Here is a 21,654-nt window from a genome sequence, read left to right as displayed (position 1 = left end):
TTCCAAATGATGTCATTGCAGGAATTATGTTCTCTTTTATTAAACCGGAAAAGTCAGAAACTGTTGCGGGAGATTAATTTGCACATTCTTCTGGAGGTATCCCATTTAAAGCAAGTGGTGGAAAATAGACTTTAAGTATAATAGCCATGCACTCAGGTTTTACATGCTTTGATTAATGGCCAATGGCAGGCATAGTTAGAACACACTTTACTGCAAAATATGGATAATAATGCATGTAAAGACAATAACAAATGTGCTGATTTTATATTTCCTCTTGCTCTTAGGATGTTTTTCCATGTCACTATTGCTCTTGGCTCAGTTATCTTCTGTTTTTTTCAGTTTGAGATGTGAAATAAATTATTTTCCCACATACACTATGTGGCCAAAAGTTTGTAGACACCTAATACTACATGTGCACTCTTGTGTCAGCAGTAGGTATACCTTAATGCAGATGAATTCACTAATAATAAGCCATGTCCACAAACTTTTGGACATATAGTGTATTTATGCTTTCCTCTTGCTGTTAGGGTTTTTTGCTTGCCACTGCCCACCTTGGCTCATTTCAAAGCTTTTCTATAAAGCTACATTGTAACAACCACTTTTGAAAAAGAAAAGCTGTATAAAAGTTGTTCATGTCACAGTTAAATATGAAGATTCTGTCAGCTGGAGATTTTTCTTCTTGTGCCAAGATTTTCTGCCACTACATGTTAGGCTTTTTTAAAGGCACGTAAAAGTTTCTGGCTGCTTGGTGACAGGTGTTCATCAGGGAACTCATTTCTAATGGAAGTGATGCCCTAGAGAAGCTACGGCATAAGCTGATTACAAAAGGAGGAGAGAGTGCACCAATGGAAATCCACCTACAGACTGATGCAGCCAAGGGCACTTTGACTATTCAGGTATCTTTTGGTTATAAAGTTTTTGTAATAGGTGAACTTTGACATGTATAGCATATCCGTTCTTATTGTATTGTTAAATTAGTTCATGTATACAAAAGTGATTGACAAAAAGACATTTGACATTACTGTGAACTGATTTGCAAACTCTTCCTTATCCTATTTAGGACACAGGCATTGGGATGAATGAAGAGGAACTGGTTACTAACCTGGGTACCATTGCTCGATCTGGCTCTAAGGTTTATCTCATTGCCCACTGTGTTCTACACCTGATTCTCCTAATAGCATGTCACAGCAGAGAGTTATAAGACCATGGTTGTCCTTGTTGCTCTTAAGGCCTTCCTGGATGCTCTTCAGAGTCAAGTTGAGGCCAGCAGCTCTATCATCGGTCAGTTTGGTGTAGGCTTCTATTCTGCCTTCATGGTGGCAGACAAAGTGGACGTCTATTCTCAGAGTGAAGAATCAAGTGTTCCCGGATATAAGTGGTCCTCAGATGGGTAAGATATTCAGGATGTATGTAGGGTATGAGAGACAATGCATAAAATGCAATTAAGGTCCAAGTAAATAAACTTGAAAATACTGATAAGACAAATGGAATTACCTATCTCACAAAGATTATTCCCATTTAGTTTTCAAACTCAGAATATTTACCATGGATAGTTATGGATTTACATTACTGTCTTCCTGCAGCTCAGGAATTTTCGAGATTGCAACAGCCAGTGGGGTAAGGCAGGGCACTAAGATTGTGTTATACCTCAAGGAAGAATGCAAAGAGTTTTCTTCTGATGACCGTGTTAAAGGTAAGTATTGTAAGTAGAACATTTGTGGTAATTTACACTATATTTTACTATAAAACAATAGAAAATTGTTCGGAGTACCTTTTTGCATCTACTGATTTTTTTCTCCTTGAATTTCTTTTCTACAGAGGTTGTAACCAAGTACAGCAATTTTGTGAGTTTCCCCATCTATCTGAATGGTCGACGACTCAACACTCTGCAGGTAAGTGAGCTCTGTAGGTTCTGGTTTGGACTCCTCTGACCAGGGAAATTATAACAGTATAATGTAAACAGTAAGATTCTCAATATTGTACATACTAAATAATGATAGTCTTGTTCAACAACAAACACACTGCACAGTCTTCTGGTAGTGACACCAAAAGATAGCAGCATAAACAAAATTCTCACGAATTGATTGGAGTTGAAAGCCCTTTGTTCTGAGTACTTCAAAACTGTGTGGTAGAAAAGGTAAAGATGTGAGAAAAACACATAGCAAGCAGAGATACAAAACAAAGTAGGAAGATATCACATTGCCTCTCCTCAGGGTGGCTAAGATTTACGAGAACTATACACGCACAAGAGGACACTGTTGATTTAGGCTTATTTCTTTGTAATTAACAGATTTCTGCCAACACAATGAAAACTTGCTCAAGGATATTAAGGGGGAGATTATGAAAACAAATACCAGACTTACTGAAGCTAAAGGCGGAACTGTGAAAACTGAGAAAATAATTCAGAGTACAGATATTTTAGCAGAACTGAAGCTGGAGGCTAAAATAATAGATCAAGAAACCAGCTCAAGACAAAAGAAAATCAGAACATGTGGGATTCTCTTGTCCTACATGAGAATGCAGATAGAAAGAGCTCACTCCTTCCTTGGACTGCAGCCACCAGCAGGATCACAGCCCAGGTCTAATCAGGATCAAGGAACGGTTCTTGGCTTGGAATGACAAAAGAAAGTTTTAGTTTGGAGTGGCAAATGGATCAATCTGGACGATGGCTATGCTCTGTGTGTACTCAAAAAAACAAAAAGCATACACAGGCGTACTCTATATCCTGCCCAGCTAGCACTTGAGTACGTGATGAGTCTGGGAATTGTTGTATAATGTGTTTTCCAATCAACTGTATTAACAGAGAGTTCTTTTTTCTAGATTCTTATATAATGTTTTAATGAGATGAGAATAATTGATGCAAGACTTCATGGTGGTGTATTAATGATCCAGCTGCAAGTACAGAAAGAACGAAGATCTTGGTATATTGAGGCTCATTACTAAATTGTCAAAGCTGACTTTATCACAGCCAAACAAACAGTCCAAGGCAACCAAAACTAAGACGATATCCAATTATCAGAAGAAAACAGAAGCCGGGCAGTAGGTCCATGAACATACAAAACACCAAGAATACTGAGTAATAAGGCTTAGAATTGCAAGGATAGATCTGGCAAAACTTTGCAAAGACCTTAGCCAAAACACAAGCTATATATATAGGGAAGGTAATAGGAAAACAAGCTTCAGGTGTGCAGTTGTTCGTTAAAACTCAGGAGAGAGTGACCTCTGCAGGTGGGGAGGGCAGAGGTGGCAGAGTTTTTCCATAGTTTGTATCAAGAATGCCTTGCAGAGGGGCCATTATGTCAATTTCGAGATAAGTAATCTGATTCTTGCCTGGGAATTATTGGAACCAATGCTGGTGATGTCTGAGTTTTTTAACTTTCTTTTTAAGAGGAAGAAGAGATGATTTAAACTAATTAATCATATAAGCTGACAATTTTCCAAACCTACTGAATGTTGTTACAATGGATTGATTAAAAATTAGAAATATACAATAAAATGTTATCAGTATAGGGAGTTATGTAATGTAGCAGATTTCATTTTGTCTGATATTCTGTGCCAGAGGTTCTAGCGACAGGGCAAACAACACTGGTGAAAGGGGGCATCCTTGTTTACTTCCTCTAGAGCAGGTAGGTCCAAAGTCTGGCCCCAGAGCCAAATTGCACCCGCAGACAGATTTTAATTGGCCTGTGGCTTCTGTTTTAGAGCATGTAAAAATATTTAATTTTTTCCTTCACCTGATGGTGGCAACAGCGCGGTAACAATTCAGTTTAATGTGCCGCACTGGGATAATAAGGTTAGTTAAAGCTTAAGAGCCTTTCTTCTCTTACTCGACCTGCAGCTTAATTTACAGAATGACATTTAGTCAAGACTACAGCCATAAAGCTCAAACTTAACACTGAGAACCAGCGATTTTGGCCAGATAGAAATTTAATTACTCAATTACTACAATTTCCACAGTTCAGTAAGTATTAACCCCTTAAGGTAGAACAAAAACATAGCTGTTTAGGCTGTTTAATCTGCTTTGCTTGTTTAATAACATGATTTCTGCATGTAGTTGTTGCATTTACTTCACATGCAAAGAACATAATCTAACAAAACCGAAAAATTAAGATTTTTGTTTAGTGGGTCTGACCAATGACTTTTTTGAACAAGTGAACACTTGAATAGAAATATATTTAATACATTAAACATGTTTTATTATTATTTTTATTTGTTACAAGCACTTACCAATTCAAATTACACTCCAATCCAATAGTAAAGGAAGTCTCATGCATCTTTTATACAGTGCTGTTAAACACAGTAGCTCGCAGAAAGCTCAGATTCCAATGCCTAATATTTTGAAAACTTAATGTTTTTAATCTTTTGTGGATAATGTTTTGACCGGCCGGTATTTTGGCAAGGCACGTTCAAACCCTCTTTGAAAAAAGTTTGCACACACCTGCTTTGGAGATGTTGAACGGTTGGGAGTGTAGGCCAGGGGTGTCTAATCCTATCTGCCGAGGGCCGGTGTGGCTGCAGGTTTTCATTCCAACGAAGCAGGTCACCTGATGAAATGTTTGAAGACTAAAACTGACTGATTAAACAAGTAGTATCAGGTGTGCTTCAGCTTGTTTTGAGTGAAAACCTGCACACCGGCCCTTTGCGGATAAGATTGGACACCCCTGGTGTAGGCCATTGGTTACTATAAATGCTGAAGGCGTTAAATAGATTATACCTGTCATGTTAGTTTACACCAAGGCCAGATTTCTCCAGCACTTTCCACAGATAACTCCATTTCAATCAATTAAAAGCTTTATCTGCATCTAAGGACAGTATTGCACATTGGTTTTCCTGATGTTTGGTCTCATTTACAATGTAGAATAAACGGCGTATATTATCTGCAGCTAAGCGATTTGGTATAAATCCCTCTTGATCAGGATGAATAATTTATCTATGTGTATTAATTAACTTCATTTTTTTTTTTTTTGAGTTTTGAGTAGTTGTATCTAGATATTGACTTAATGTCACATTAAGATCTCCTCCACATATACAAATACCTTCAATTTCCAGTGCTATATTATCAAAGAAAGATTAAAATAAATACTTATTAGTAAATATTTATGCACTCCCAACCGCAATGTCATTAAATTATTGTTGACTTTACACTTCATCATTGTATTTTTTTGTTTGTTGCCTTTTATTTTCTGTAGTTTTCAAAGTTAGCTGAGTTGAATACCAGAATTGTCACCCCTCATTTACAACTTTGCATGTATGAAATGTAGCAAGTATTTCTTTAACCAAAACCTTTTAATTAGGGGACCAAGTGCGAAGTGGACCCTTTTGTAATTGTTAGGATTCTTCTTCATCTTTTTCTGCCCTTAAACAAATCGTGCAGACCAAACTGTAAGTCGTGCAGACATGAAACTTGGTCAATAGGTAGTAGTCCCTCCCGCTACTCAGACGCTCAAGCTCAGCCTGATCGACCTGATGGTGGCACTGTAGCAAAGGTTTGTGCGTTTAGGGCCATCGATTCTGTACTGTATGTCATAAAAACAAAGTTCTTTTTTCCCTGATTAGTTATGTTATGGCCCACAAAACAGCTATTTTGGCCATATTAAAAATCTCTAGATTTTAAGGTAATTTGGGTGCATATACAGCTATAACTCAGAAACTCATTGATCTATTGTTATGAAACTTTATAGGCGTGTACGCTATGGCAGTTGTAGACGATCTTCAGAGTGTGGTGGAACTGAATCAGGATCTATGAAACCAATGTCATATTAAAAAAAACATAGCCGCCATCGGCCAATCAGATTTCAGCAGGTATTTCACAGCCTTAAAATTGGCCAATCACCATGAAACTTGATAGGTATCTCTAGGTATGGACTCTCTACTACCCTTTGAAGCATGACGGGTATTGGCCACTGGGGAGCGCTGCTCATGTTTTAAAACACTAAAATAAGTAAAAGTCTTATACCGCACAGATTAGAAACATGCAGTTAGTATCAAATAATGCTCTAAAGTCCACCTGACAACTTTGCAAATGCAAGTCATTTACTAATTATTACCATATTTCTACAAATGTACATTGTTTGAATATGACCTATATTGAACTAGTCCTACAGTTTACACCTTATCATCTGAAATCTGGTCATAAACCAAAGATTGGAGTCTGATCGTAAATAATTATAAAAAAAAAATGTGACTTTTTCACAAAGCATGTCTGCGACTTCTCAATGAATCCATCTGGGTGGAGTTTTTACGACTCTATTATCTGTAATTCACACACACATCATCAGATTGAGACCAAATTTGGTACAGACATACAGAATAATACTCTGAGGAAGCATGCCAATTGTAGTTTAAACTGACCTCCAGGGGGTGCTACAACATGTAATCGTATATAAATTATGTAAAATGAACATATCTTTCGCTCAGTTTACATTAAAAAATGCAAATGTTTACAAAATACTCAAGTCTTCAGACTAAACAACTTTGCCCTTAGACGAGTTTGACTAAATTGTACTGGTAATTGAACATTTGTGATTTATTTATCTTTTCTTGACAGTAGTTGTATGACAACAAGGCATCGTCCAATTGACACCAAACTTGGTACACCTGCTCAATGCCTAACACTGAAAGAAGGTGCAAAGTTTAGTGGCCATATGGTAATAGGGGGTGCTAAAACAGTCATTTCACATGGTGAGCATATATGAAAATTCATCACATTATAAAACAGTAATTTCACACATGTATTCCCAAAAAACACAACAGATATTGCTTCAGTGTCTGTCATACTATAAACATATAAAAGAAGACATTCTGCAGCAGAATTTTTAAGTAATCGGCAGCTAAAGTTAGCAAATCAGCTCATTTATACCCCATCTGATTGTCTCATGAGCCAGATTCAACATATAAAATGACCAAAAGCTGCATTTGAAAGCCTTAAAAATTTTCATTGACGATTAAAGTTCATATATATGTGCGATTCTTTACCAACATGTACCTGAGGAGGGTCGTGGCTAAAATAGCAATGTTGGGCGAACTTGCAAAGCAAGCTTGGACCCTGCAAAGTGCCACTTGCAGCTATATTTTTTCACGCTCTGCTTGAAATATATATATGTTTCTGGTATAAAAATAACATGCATCTTTTCTTTTTTCAAGTTTATCATTACTTTAGCACTGGATTATATTGGTTATATGACTGGATTTCCCTAAACATTCACATTTACAGATTTTTGCCTAAGCCTGACATGTTGTATCATCAGTGTATATAATATATTATATACTACTTTAGCCCCAGAAGCGAACGCCAAAACATTTTGGAACTCTTACGTAAAACACTCTGTATAACCAGTTCAGACCAAACCTAAACAAAACAAATAAATTGAAAATGGACCGCCAAGAAATAATATTCTTTTGCTGGAACCCTTTCTGGGAATCTGCAGCAGGTTACTCCTTTCCGGAGTCACCTGCTGGAGATTATTCCACTCACACTAGCCATGCCTAATTAATGGCAGCTCTAAATTCACAGCCTCCCAGTCAGGGGTCTCTGTTTGGCATTTAGTATGAAGATTAATGTATGGTTTATGTTATTTCAGAACCACACAAGTAAACATAGGAAACCTATGAATAAACCAATGTTATGAATGATCACAATCATCAGTAAACACCTTCCTATCAATCCAAATTCTCAGTGCTTACAGTTTGCTCAGTCAAGCAAAAAAAACATTTGAAAACATCTTGGCCTGCTGTAAGGGTCCTCAATTGAAACTAGAGGCTTTCTTCTCATCCTCTGATCCTGCTGCCAACCAAGTCATGTTGTGCTTTTTGCTTGTGTTCTTGAAGACTTTGTCTTGCTCGTCTTGCCATCTCTGACTCTCCATATCTCCTATTGCGCTGCCATGGTGCAGCTTGTTGAAGACGTTTGAGTACGGCACAGCACACACACACTGTTTCTCCTGCATGATCAAATGACAGCACTCTTTCTCCAATTTGTATCCTTTTTTTAACCATGCTTTTCTCAGAACAATGTCTTTGATGTTGTGTTGGAGAAAGTTGACAATGATGGGTGTTGTATGTAGAACTCTTTCTGTGCTAGAGCTTCTTGAGCTTGTTGAATCTGTAAATCAGTGTCCTTGAGCAAAGTTCATCTCTGAGAACTTTTCTACAAATTATAGTGCTGAATGATCTTCTGTATCCTAATGGACACCAAATATTCATAGGTTATTCATTCTGGATCTAGTATCAATATCATTTCAGCTTATCCACCTGTCTAATGCACTCCTTGAGACTGTGTGGGCCCACCCATTCTCTCAGAAATACAAAACAACACTAGTTGCAAATGTGTCTGTGGTTATGAGTATAGTGGACGACCACCAGGGTTTCTGGTCATGCGATGTGAGCGAGAGAATCCATGTCCTTGAGAAAGCTTGCAGTGTATCACTGGGTGGTATAGCTTTGGTGTCATTATGTAACTGATTTGGTAAACATCCCTTGCTCTGAAGCTGTGAATCCAAGGAAATATCCACTCAGTAAGTACCACCCCTGACGGTCATCCACTAGTCATATAACTGCAGTTACATTTCTAACTAGCATTTCAAGTGGAAAATATTGATGAGTACTGGAAAAGCTTGATAGTGTGATAGATTTAGTGACGTGCATTGTATATTCACATTTGAATATGTAGAGGAAGCAGTAACATATGTTGTTAGTGTACTGCTGTGAAATAGAAAAGCTTTTTAAAATAAATGTATACATGGAAAAAGTAAGAAAAAATTTCCAGTGTCAGTAATGCTTCAAAGTACAGCATGCTTTAAACAGTCATAATTATTGATGGAAAAGTAAGATCCTTTATTTGTAGTAACTAAAAGAACCTTACCTCAATCAAATGCTTTTGTAGTGGCAGATCAGCCCTACACAGACTGTTCTAAAATACAAAAATCCTTCTTTTAAAGCTTTTGTTGATTTACTTTTGGGTTTTGTATCAGTATGTTGCATGACCTACATGAATTGTTTTGCCATTTATAAACTGCCATACTGTGAATGTTTGCCCTTCACCTAATTAGCCAGTCATTTTCCAAACATGATGATTAAACATACAGTGGGAGAAATAATTACTCAGCATGTCAAAAAAATTATACTTTTTTCACTTCTTTTATGCAATTCACATAAAATTTAGATCAGACATTGGTATTAACTAAAAACTACACAGTTGAACAAATTGTAACATTTCAATTTTTTAAACAAGTTATGTGCAATAAAGTGGAATGACATAGGAAAAAGTATTGAACACTAACTGAAAGTTATTTCATGCTTGATAGAAAAGTCTTTATTTTTAGTGGCAGCTTCAAGGCGCTTCCTGTACAAAGAAACTAATGTCTCACAGTGTTCAGGTGGGATTTTGGCCCATTCTTCTACACATACAGTCTTTATATCTTGGAGATTCAAACAAATCTGGAAGAAAATAAAGGCCCAGTCAAACACCAGACAGGAACCAAATTTTCTTTTTGGGTTAAGTTTGGTGTTTGACTGGGTCTTTACAACACCTGTATTTTCTTCCTGTGGAACCATTTGAGAGTCTCATTTGTCTTGCATGTCCTGATTTTATTGTTAGGCTCATAGGCCATTTCTCCTCCAAACATGGCACATTGTATAGTGAACAAAGTTATATTTTTGTCTTGTCTGATTAAACTACATTCTTCGAGTAATCTACAGTTTTCTCCATGTGTTTCTATAGCAAACTCCAAACAAGCTTAAACATGTCTTCAGTAATGGAGTCTTTCAAAACTTCTCTATCTTGGCTGATCTTATGGCTCATTGCTTTACTTGGCATCATTGATTCTTTGTTCAGGCTTCTAAACTATCAGTTAAGGACAAACACTAGTTTTGTAGCTAATGCCAAAACTCTAATGAACATAATACCTACAGTACAGTGAAAAATTCAGAGACTACCCTAAATGTTGCAGTGTATGGTATTGTGTTCACTGTGTCCATCCTTTGCTTTTATTACAGCTTCCATTATTTGTGGTAAATTTGCTTTCAGTTTTTCAAAGAAATCTGCAGGGCTGTTTTTCCATACTTGTTATAAACACCCCCAGAGTTCAGTCTTAGAATTTGGTTGCATTTTCTATTTATCACAGTCAAAGTAATATAAAATACATTTATTGATGTTGAGAGTTGGGATCGGGGGGGGGCAGTCCATTGTTCTGAAAACACCAGCATGTGTTTATGTTGGAAAAATATGTCTTGATCTTCTTTCGGAAATTTCTATAGTCAAAACACATATAATAGAGAAATCACTTAAGATTTAAATAAGCCTTATTACCCTTTGGATTCTTCCATTGTTTGAAAAACACATTTCAAACTTGTCCTACAATTTACATCTGATCATCTCAAAAATACCCTTGAAACAAAACTGGGCGTCGGAAAGGAAATACAAAAATCATACTTCTTAACGCAGTGGTGCTGCAATCAGTCATTGACATGTAGTGAAGTTAAATGTAGATTGTCATGATTCATTATCTAGATCGGAGATCAAGTTCCAATCCTGTATTTTGTAATTACTGGTAGGTATGACACTATGTGGTCGGTCAGTTACATGTTAAATGTATGAGTGGAAATATTTAAAGGTTCAGATTTGAGGACCTCTGATCTAGATTGTTGTTCTTGGATATACACCGATCAGGCATTACATACATTAATAAACATACCATCTCTTTCCCAGGACACAAGGAAGTGAGGACTAAATGACTTAATGACCTAGAAAACTGTGTAATCAACTTGCCTTGCCTTTTTAGGAACTCTTAAGAAGGACTCTTGTTCTTGCATTCATGAGGACTCTAATAATTCCTGCTATACAGCACTCACTCACACCGATCAGGCATAACATTATGACCACCTCCTTGTTTCTACGCTCATTGTCCATTTTATCAGCTCCACTTACTATATAGGTGCACTGTGTAGTTCTACAATTATAGACTGTAGTCCATCTGTTTCTCTGCATACTTTGTTAGCCCCCTTTTACCCTGTTCTTCAGTGGTCAGGACCCCCATGGATGCTCACAGAGCAGGTACTATTTGGGTGGTGGATCATTCTCAGCATGTGGTGGTGGTGTGTAAGTGTGTGCTGGTACGAGTGGATCAGACACAGCAGTGCTACCGGAGTTTTTAAACACTGTGTCCACTCACTGTCCACTCTATTAGACACTCCTACCTTGTCAGTCCACCTTGTAGATGTAAAGTCAGAGACAATAGCTCATCTGCTGCTGCTGCACAGTTTGTGTTGGTCATCCTCTAGTCCTTCATCAGTGGTCACAGGACGCTGCCCACAGGACGCTGTTGGCTGGATATTCTCGGTTGGTGGACTATTCTCAGTCCAGCAGTGACACTGAGGTGTTTAAAAACTCCAGCAGCACTGCTGTGTCTGATCCCCTCAGACCAGCGCAACACATACTAACACACCACCACCACATCATTGTTACTGCAGTGCTGAGAATGATCCACCACCCAAATAGGACCTGCTCTATGATGGTCCATGGGGGTCCTGAAGAACAGGGTTAAAGGGGGCTAACAAAGTATGCAGAGAAACAGATGGGCTACAGTCTGTAATTGTAGAACTACAAAGTGCACCTATATAGTAAGTGGAGCTGATAAAATGGACACTGAGCGTAGAAACAAGGAGGTCATAATGTTATGCCTGATCGGTGTGAGTAAGTGCTGTATAGCAGGAATTATTAGAGTCCTCATGAATGCAAGAACAAGAGTCCTTCTTAAGAGTTCCTAAAAGGGCAAGGCAAGTTGATTACACAGTTTTCTTGGTCATTAAGTCATTTAGTCCTCACTTCCTTGTGTCCGGGGAAAGAGATGGTATGTTTATTATGTAAAGTTCTCTTTTCTTCACAAACTACTAGTTAAGTTTTTTTCCCCTCTCTGTAGGCTTTGTGGATGATGAAACCCAAAGAAATCAGTGACTGGCAGCATGAGGAGTTTTACCGCTATGTAGCACAGGCCTATGACAAACCCCGCTACGTCCTTCACTACCATGCTGATGCACCAATCAACATCCGCAGCATTTTCTATGTGCCAGAGACTGTAAGGCACAAGGATACACCAAACATTCCAGAATAGCATTGAATTTTCAATTGTCTTGATCCTTGGTCATTTCTCTGTGTGTGCGTGTGTGTGTGTAGAAACCATCCATGTTTGATGTGAGTAGGGAGATGGGATCCAGTGTGGCTCTGTACAGCAGGAAGGTCCTTATCCAGACCAAGGCAGCAGATATCCTGCCCAAGTGGCTGCGCTTCTTAAGAGGTAGGCCTTGGTGCCTCTTCCTTCTTGTTCCATTCAGACCACAGAATTTTAAGTAGGAAGTGAACTTTAATGTAAATTGTAATTGAAGCAGCCTATTCTCTCTCTCTCTCTCTCTCTCTCTCTCTCTCTCTCTCTCTCTCTCTGTCTCACTCACTCTCTCTCTCTCTCTCTGTGCATGCATGCTGTAGGTGTGGTGGACAGTGAGGACATCCCCTTAAACCTCAGTAGAGAGTTATTGCAGGAAAGTGCACTCATCAGGTAAAAGTAGCAACATGCTGAGATAAGCTTGCTGCTGTGGTGTCTGGATTTTGTTCTTGATGAATAAGCCATCATTGTTTTCAGGAATGTTGATTATTATAATGAGATTGAATGTTGACATATAGATTGATAAATACAACTCCATTTCCAAAAAAGTTGGGATGCTGTGCAAATAAAAATTGTAAATTACTGTGTAAATAAAAACAAAATTCAATGATCTGCAAATCATTTAAACCCAATATTCATCAAAAAATAGTACAAAGACAACAAATAAAATGTTGTGTTGACTTCTGCTGGCAATCTTTGGTTTCTTGAAGAAAAACTGGAGTGGAGACTCGAGGAAAAAGAAGTTTAATGAAATGCGCGTCTTCCCAAACAACAAGTCTAACTAAGCTTACACAACCATGCACTTATAGTGAACCATGTAGATCACACCCTCTGGTTGTCTCTTTGTCTAAATGACCCAGAAACCCCCCCTACTTGATGGGCGACTGCCTCTACCTTTGTAATTAAAATAGAGGTGTTGAGGCCCACCCTGGAATTTACAGTCTCCTCCACCTAGGAACCAGGATGTCTCTGAGACATCCCTTCAACAAAAGGCATTGCTAGATTGGGGAGCTATAGATAGCCAGATGTGAAATAGGTTAACCATTGGAGGTCGTTACATGACAAGGGACTGCTCTCCACGGCCCCCACACATCACCCAAGAGAGACATACAAAATGCAAATGAGAATAACACAAAAGGCAAGGGAAACAGAAGAAGGTCTAAGAGAAGTTACAAAGTTAATAAAAGCAAATAAAGTAAAATTAAGTAAAATAATATTTAATACTCCCCCCTCTTGACCATACAGAATTGTGGTCAACATAGGTTAATTATTCATATACCCGTCTGGGCATCAGGTATAGGCATTTTAACTTAAATGTAATCATTTGTCACCACAGAAATACCCCTTACTATGATAAGTTCTACATCTGTTTGTGCTATATGTACATGTTGCATATTCCTAGCTGTACAGATACAATAACAACAACGTATCATGGAATAAATTATCAGTACAATAACACAAAATGTGACAAAGATCAGTAAAATTTCACGACAGTACAGCCACCACGAACCCAACCAAACACTCAGCCAATCTCCTCTGTTTTGATCCATGTGAGTAACACGATTACGTAGATCATTTAGATCATTAATATACCCATTAAGATCTGCAGTGGGATCAATAACATCAGAGCAGCATTCAGGACCAACTATCGCACAAACCCCTCCTTGTTGAGACAAAACATAGTCCAATGCAAATTTATTTTGTAAAATCATGGTTCTATGGGACTGAAGCGTGTTAGAAATAATACCTAAAGAGTGAGCAGTATCATTCGCTAAGCTCTCAATTGCATGAGATAATTCCGTTATTTGATCTAGAGCAATCATGACTCCATAATTTGGAATGAGTGCACCTAAACATCGAGACCAGAAGGTTTGAGTGCAAGTAAAATGTTCGATGCATGGATTTGGATCACTGGTTGCTGATGGAAAGAAAGTTTCAAGAGCATGTGTCAAACCCTTTGCATGTGTATGAACTTGATATTTGGTTGGATATTGCTCTCCATTTACTTCAAGAGTAAATGTTGCATCGATGTTTAAAAAGGAAGAGATTAATGATGACAACTCAGGAGTTAATGTTGTGTTGCGTCTCTGAAATTTTTGCAACATAAGCTGATATCCTTTATGAGGAGGCAAAAGATCTAGAGTACCATTTTTATGTAGCCGGACATTGTCTGGTACCAAATATTTAGTATTGGCAAATGCTTCATTGTCTTTGTACCATGTACACATTTGGTTATCTCAATTCACTGGCCCACAAGTACTAGGAACGTCTAGAGATATTTCAGACATATCAGCCTCAGATGTATTTTCAGGACGATATATTAAAATGACATGATTTCCTTGATCAGCACTATGATCTGACGAAGAATGTGTGAAATTTTGTGGTCTCATAGCTGGTAATAAATAAATTAATGAACATCGACTGTTAAATCTAGCAGGTAATTCACTGAAAGCAGTACTACCACATAACCAATATGTCCCTGATGGTGCAGGGATATGGCAAAATTCATTTACTGACAGCCAATTAATTCATAGACCATTCTCATCAATGCAGTCTTGTACTGTTTTTGCCGTAAAATGTGGTTGATTTTGGAAGGTATGATTTATGACTTAACTGATTAAGCTGTATCACAAAACCACATAATGCTTTGGGAATTTCCCCTAGAAATGGTGATGTACGCGAATGTTTTTCAACACACCAGCGTAATTTAAATGGAGTTATAATGTCTGTAATATTATATGATGGAGCATATGTTTGGTCACAAGACGGCATACCAGGTGTACAACGCTTAGTGGTCTTTGGCCGGGTTACGTTGTGGCATGAACTGACATTGAAAATTTGAACATTGGTATGTAACATGGCACATTGCAGTCAGAAATAGCATGTCCAGACCATGCTAGTCCTGCGGGGATACACTTACCGGGTGCGGGATACAAACATTTTGTCCTGGAAGCAACGTTTGTCTTGTTAGATTGAATAAAGATTGAAATGTGTTGTCGCTGTCTACATTAGAGACAGGACTACCCAGGAATGGTGTGTATGTAGTGAACAAAATGAAAGTCCTAAAAAACAAAGTTCAGATTTATTTTGATCATCTTGGACATCTGTGAGTTGGTGAGATTTCTGGCTTTGATGTCTTGATGACTCATGATATTGTCTTTGTAGAACACTCAGATGGTCATCTGTTAGTAGAACCAGAAGTATTCTTGGATGGTTCAGGTTGTGTGGTTCTTGGAGGTTTTTCCCACTTCTGGTAGCTGTAAAACAAACATACCATCAACAGTATCTTGTTGTCATAGTATGAACAACTTGGAACATATTTGTGGATGTTTGCCCCAACATTGTATTCTGTGCCACCAGTCTGACCCTACCTCACCTTTTGGGTCCTAAGGTCCTAACTGGAAGTGTGGAGACGCTAGTCGTCATTTAGGGGTATGGGAAATCTTCACTTTGGGGATCACCCCTGCAGCCTACAAGCCAACAGTTCTGCCCCAAAGCTCTTCCAGTTAGACCACCCATGTATCCCTAATTAAGGAGGTGGTACAATTTTATAATGTGAAGCATTTGTCCATGCTTTTTTTACCCTTAACATAACACTGCAGCAACCTTAACCAAGAGAACTTAGAACAGCCTTTTCCTTTTAGCCTCTAATGAAACAGCTGTGTGATTCTTATCATGACAGTCCTGCCCAAATTGCATCCACCCCCCCTTGAAGGTTCAGTCACACCTCACCTCTTCGGGGGTTCTGCCAAACCTCAAGTGGAACTTCCTTGAAGCCTTGTAATAAAATTGTATGCTGTTTCCTAACAAGCTCAAAACATAATGGAAGTTCACACTCTAACATTATATAAAAAATGCATCGCCCTCAACAGCGGTAAAGAACCACCAGATCATGCTAAATTCAGCCAAATCATGGACTAAATCCTTATCTTAGAAGCTACACTGAAACTTCGTCACTTCATGTGGTGAAAAACACTCATCCTGCATTTTACAGTCTATGAGACTGTGTGCTGAGACCCTTGCAGGACTGAGTCAAGATCTACATATGAAAATTAACTGTATGTGTTTTTCTTGACTGGCCTGATGCATAATTATATTTCAATGTCTGTTTTACCAGAATCAGTCAAAATTCTCCCTTGTTGGAGATTCCCAAACCTGTTGAATTCAAATTCAATTGTACTAAAAGTTAAAGTACCGACTACCCCAGTTAGTCTCCATTATTCATCTTAGCTCATCTGTTATGTGTATTATTACATAACTTCAAAACTCAACCAGTTTAGGAATAGATACTATGTGCTCCTGTTAATTCACACATCATTCTTTACTTTATTACGAAGACAAATTTCTCCCTGCTGTTGTTAGATGTTACTTTTTCCCTTTTGTTCTGATCTGAGACCAACAGTGCTCCTTACAAATCTTTATCTGTTCTGCAGACCTAAACCAGACTAGCTAAGGTGAGGCTAGTACTACTGTCAGACTTAAACTATGAGCTAATGTTTAGCTTATCAGAACCTCACTCATTAACAAAAACATGGCAGACTGTGATGAGCATGTCCTAATCCTCCACTGTAGAGTCAGTTAGCAGTTTGCTAATGCTATCCTTTCAGCCTATGTTTCAAACATGACCAAATATCTGTAACAGATTTTAGCTATTTCTCAACATAATCTCATCAGTTAAGGATATCTGCTCATATGGTTCTACCACAGGCATTTACAGCTAAGGGAAACAGCAGATTCACTTGACCAAGTTGTAACATTTAACTACCTGGCATTATTGAACTACCCCATCTTGAGAATCAGACATTACTGCCATCATTAACAATGAGGCTTCAAACTCTTTTGAAGGCAAATTATAAAGCTTAAGAAACTTTTAGAAACTGTGAGAGCAAAGCCAATTGCCACTTCTTTGGCAGTAATTACATCTACATGAGCTGAACTAATAGCCACCATGGTCCTGCATGCAAAGACATGCAGTCATAAAACCATGAAATCATTGAAGACACCTGCAGGTTACACAGAACCCAATGCAGCAGCCTTAAACAGTGAAGGACTGAACTTTTTTACCATGGCTAAAGTTATTAACTAGCTGGTTTATGATTCACAGTAGTTTTTACCTACCATCTATTGTCCTGCTCATGTATAATTGGCTATAAATACGCTCCCACAGAAGCTATCGTTATTTTAATTGTTCATGCTCTGTGGGAATGGCAGAAAACGAAGTTGCTTTCTGGATTAGCTTTAAATGTTTATGTGCCACCTTGGGGATGACAGTCCCACCCACAGAGTTGGATTGAGCTTTCCCTAAACTCACTTTACTCTTTGCCTTGGACTTCTTCTTGCATGTGCAAGGACCCATTTTACCACAGTAGTGGCATGCATTATCATGTGTTCCCCTGCTTTGCTTACTCCCTGAACCATGGGACACATTCTTTAACACAGTAGCTGTGTACACCTTTGTCCTGCTTGTTGTCAGCATCAGAAAAGAACCCAAACCCATCACTTTAGGATGGCTGAATTCTTTTGCAATGTGATCAATTTGTTCAGGGGGAAGAGGCTGGTGTTTCACAGTTACTTTATCCTGTCTATCTTTTAACTTTACATGTTTTATCACTGCAGGAGCAGCTTCCAGTACAGAGAGGTCAAATGTGTCATCCTCACTGTCACTGGAAGACATGGATTGCCCTGTCTTGTTTTTCAGTTCATCTAAAGATGGATATAACTGGTGTTTTGCTCTTTTATCTCTCTCTTTTTCTAGAACCTCAACATTTGCTTCAAGGAGAACAAGCGAGCACTGTGTACTTTCACAGGTTTTCTGTGCACTAATAGCAGCACATTTGTGATTAGCACATTCTTTTTCTAATTGGTCAATTTTGGAACGTTGTTCTCCTATAAGCAAAGCATGCCATTGTCTGAAAACCTGAACCACACCCCTCAAAATCTTTCTTTTTTACACATTGAGCAAGAACTGTGAAACACTGCTCCTGACTCCAGTCTGAGCTTTCTGGAAGATCAAACTTTTTACAGAGTTTAGCCTTTCTTTTTCGACAAAATTTGTCTAGCATCTTTGTTAAATCTGCCTCAAATGCACTTCTGTCTGCATACTGGGGAGATGTGGATTCTGCAGTATTATAAGTGGAACCAGCCACGCTTCTGCATTTTAATTACAAACAAAAACAAATTCAAAACAATAAAGTAGATCTGAACTCTTCCCCGAGACAGGACGCCACCTTGTGCTCTAATCAGGAGCTAAGGACTAGGACACACCTAATTCAAAGCAAACGCTGTTGCTTATGTAAAGACGAGAAAATATTTCTATATATTTCTTCGCCTTTCCTAGATAAAGGAAGAGAAAATCTACAACAAGAACAATATCTCTAAAACTGTCCCTCGATAAGAAACACCTTTCTACCAGATTTACGGCCGACAAATAGGAATAAGTCCTGCAACCTCTCCATGCACATCATATGGAGGAAACTACATATAAGACAGACAACACTCCTACTCTGGCTGTGTGTGCTGTGTTTTGAGTTTTCTTTCACTCACACTAGCAGACCGTCACCAGAGTCTTGGTTTCCGTCGAACTGCAGCAGATGTTTACAGCATCGGACGTCAAAAAAAAACCTGGAAAACCTTGCAGATCTCAGATCCCACCTTCGTCGCCAAAAAATCTGTTGACTTCTGCTGGCAATCTTTGGTTTCTTGAAGAAAAACAGGAGTGGAGACTTGAGGAAAAAGAAGTTTAATGAAACGCACATCTTCCCAAACAACAAGTCTAACTAAGCTTACACAACCATGCACTTATAGTGAACCATGTAGACCACACCCTCTGGTTGTCTCTTTGTCTAAACGACCCAGAAACCACCCCCTACTTGATGGGCAACTGCCTCTACCTTTGTAATTAAAATAGAGGTGTTGAGGCCCACCCTGGAATTTACAGTTCTACATAGCCTCCACACATCACCCAAGAGAGACATACAAAATGCAAACGAGATTAACATAAAAGGCAAGGGAAACAGAAGAAGGTTTGAGAGAGGTTACAAAGTTAATAAAAGCAAATAAAGTAAAATAAAGTAAAATAAAATTTAAAAGTTGAAATTGAGAAATTTTATTGTTTTTTGAAAAATATGCCCATTTTGAATTTGATGCCAACACCACATTCCAAAAAAGTTGGGACGGGAGCATATTTACCACTCTGTTTCATTACCTTTTCTTTTGACAACACCCTGTAAGCGTTTAGGAACTGAGGAGACCGACTGCTGTAGTTTTGAAAGTGAAATGTTTTCCCATTTTTGCTTAACATAGGTTTCAGCTGCTCAACAGTTCAGGGTCTCCTTTGTCATATTTTTCTCTTTTAATACAGAGCCATGCTGTTGTAATACACGCAGAATGTGGTTTCACATTGTCTTGCTGAAATAAGCAAGGCCTTCCCTGAAAAAGTTATTGTCTGGATGGCAGAATATGGTGCCAAAAAATTTATATATCGTACAGTATTAATGGTGCCTTCACAGATGTGCACGTCACCCATGCCATGTGCACTAAGGCACCATCATGAATACTGGATTTTAAACTGTGCAGTGATAACAAGGTTAGTGGTCTTTAGCCCGGAGGACACAGTATCCATGATTTCCAAAAAGAAATTCAAATGTTGATTTGTCGGACCACAGAACACTTTTCCACGTCCCCTCAGTCCATTTTTAATGAGCTCAGGCCCAGACAAGGTGGCAGCAATTCTCTATACTGTTTATATATGCTTTCTTGTTTGTGTTTTAGAGTTTTAATTAGAATTTGTGGATGCAGTGATGAACTGTTTTCACAGACAGTGTTTTTCAGAAGTGCTTCTGAGCACATGCAGTGATTTCCACTACGGAATCATGTCCATTTTTAATGCATTGCCTTCTGAAGGCCCAGAGATCATGGCCAGCCAATACTGTTTTTTGGCCTTGTCCCTTGCATACAGAGATTTCTCCAGATTCTCTGAATCTTTTAATGTTGTTATGTACCATAGATGATGAAAAGCAAAAGTTCTTTGCTTTTTTACATTGAGAAACATTATTCTTGAATTGTTGCACTATGTGCAGTCTTTCACGGAGTTGTGAACCCCTTCTTATCTTTGTTTCTGAAAGACTCAGCCTCTCTGGGATGCTCTTTTTTTTGATAGCCAATTATGTTACTGATATGTTGACAATTAACCTTGAGTTTTAAGCGTATACAGCCTTTTGTTGCCCCCGTCCCAACTTTTTTGGAACGTGTTGCTGGCATCAAATTCAAAATAGGCATATATTTTTCAAAAAACAATACAGTTTCTCAGTTTCAACTTAATTTATTTGCACATCATTGCATTTTGTTTTTATTTACATATTTCACAGTGTCCCAACTTTTTTGGAAATGGGGTTGTAGTTTATATTCTTTATTATATTCATTAGGAAACTGCGGGATGTGCTTCAGCAGCGAGTCATTCGTTTCCTAATGGACCAGAGCAAGAAGGAATCTGAAAAATATGCTCGTTTTTTTGAGGACTATGGGCTTTTTATGAGAGAAGGCATTGTCACCACCGCTGAGCAAGATATCAAGGTCAGAATAAATGAACAATAGTTCACAGATCCTGAAAAATGATCTATTTTAATGATTCAAAGTTACTACATTTGGTTCTTGAATACCAAATGTTTAATTATCCTTTAGTGACTTGGTTGTGTTTGACATATGGTCTCACTTTAGGGCTTAGTCTTAGTTTTTCAGTTTGTGGTTTTGACATTATTCTTGTTCTCCATTCTTTAGGAGGATATAGCCAAACTTCTATTATTTGAGTCCTCTACATTACCTGCTGGTCAGCAGACCACCCTCATGGACTACGCTTCTCGAATGAAAGCTGGCACCAGGAACATCTACTACCTATGTGCACCAAACCGGCATCTGGCTGAGCACTCCCCATATTTTGAGGCGATGAAGCAGAAAGACATAGAGGTGAGCTTGAGACTATGCTGATAGACTGTTGATGAGAGTAAGCTGAGCACGTCTTCCTGACGCATTTCTGTTTTGTTGTGTTGTTTTGTTTTACTGTCTTTCTCTGGACTCTTTTTTTGGATCTTAGGCTCTTGAAATTTGTTAAACTTTGGATCTTTTGCATGCTGATAGACTTTTTCTTGTTGATTGGACACCCAAATTCAAAGCTAGTAGCCAACCTGTGTCCTTGTTTTTTGGACACACAAGTAAACTTCTAGGATCAGTACAAATGCACATGGAATTTACCATGGCCCTATCCATCTGCTCCACTGTTATGTTACTGGGTGACTTTAATATTCATGTTGACATTAATTGTCAACTTTCTTTCAAGCTCTTGATGGTTCCTAAATGTTTTGGTTTTACTCAGAGTGTTGATTTCCCAACACATAATCATGGTCACATTCTAGACTTGCTCTGTCATATTGGTCTCAAAAATCTTTCCGTTACTGTTTTTGTTTTCGGTTTTACTGACAATAAGTTCATTAAATGTTATGTCAAG

At 38.3% G+C, this 21,654-nt stretch overlaps 1 protein-coding gene across 2 annotated transcripts in view; it reads left to right on the top strand.

The window, feature by feature from the left end:
- trap1 (TNF receptor-associated protein 1) overlaps window positions 1–21,654 on the top strand; it is a 68,014-nt gene that overhangs the window by 37,119 nt on the left and 9,241 nt on the right. For both annotated transcript variants that reach the window (XR_005008353.1, XM_036590336.1), the window contains exons 4-13: window positions 756–896; window positions 1,061–1,132; window positions 1,230–1,390; window positions 1,584–1,693; window positions 1,819–1,892; window positions 11,916–12,071; window positions 12,170–12,290; window positions 12,479–12,548; window positions 20,579–20,726; window positions 20,931–21,116. Coding sequence is in view for 1 of the 2 variants with exons in the window: in XM_036590336.1 (XP_036446229.1) it covers window positions 756–896; window positions 1,061–1,132; window positions 1,230–1,390; window positions 1,584–1,693; window positions 1,819–1,892; window positions 11,916–12,071; window positions 12,170–12,290; window positions 12,479–12,548; window positions 20,579–20,726; window positions 20,931–21,116 (1,239 nt within the window). In the remaining variant the exon portion in view is untranslated. The remainder of the gene's footprint in view (window positions 1–755; window positions 897–1,060; window positions 1,133–1,229; window positions 1,391–1,583; window positions 1,694–1,818; window positions 1,893–11,915; window positions 12,072–12,169; window positions 12,291–12,478; window positions 12,549–20,578; window positions 20,727–20,930; window positions 21,117–21,654) is intronic.

Source organism: Colossoma macropomum, unplaced genomic scaffold (assembly GCF_904425465.1).
Source record: "Colossoma macropomum unplaced genomic scaffold, Colossoma_macropomum, whole genome shotgun sequence".
In the NCBI taxonomy this organism is placed as follows: Eukaryota; Metazoa; Chordata; class Actinopteri; order Characiformes; family Serrasalmidae; genus Colossoma; species Colossoma macropomum.
The sequence above is the reverse complement of the archived record's forward strand: the minus strand, read 5'-3'. Positions and strand labels throughout refer to the sequence as shown.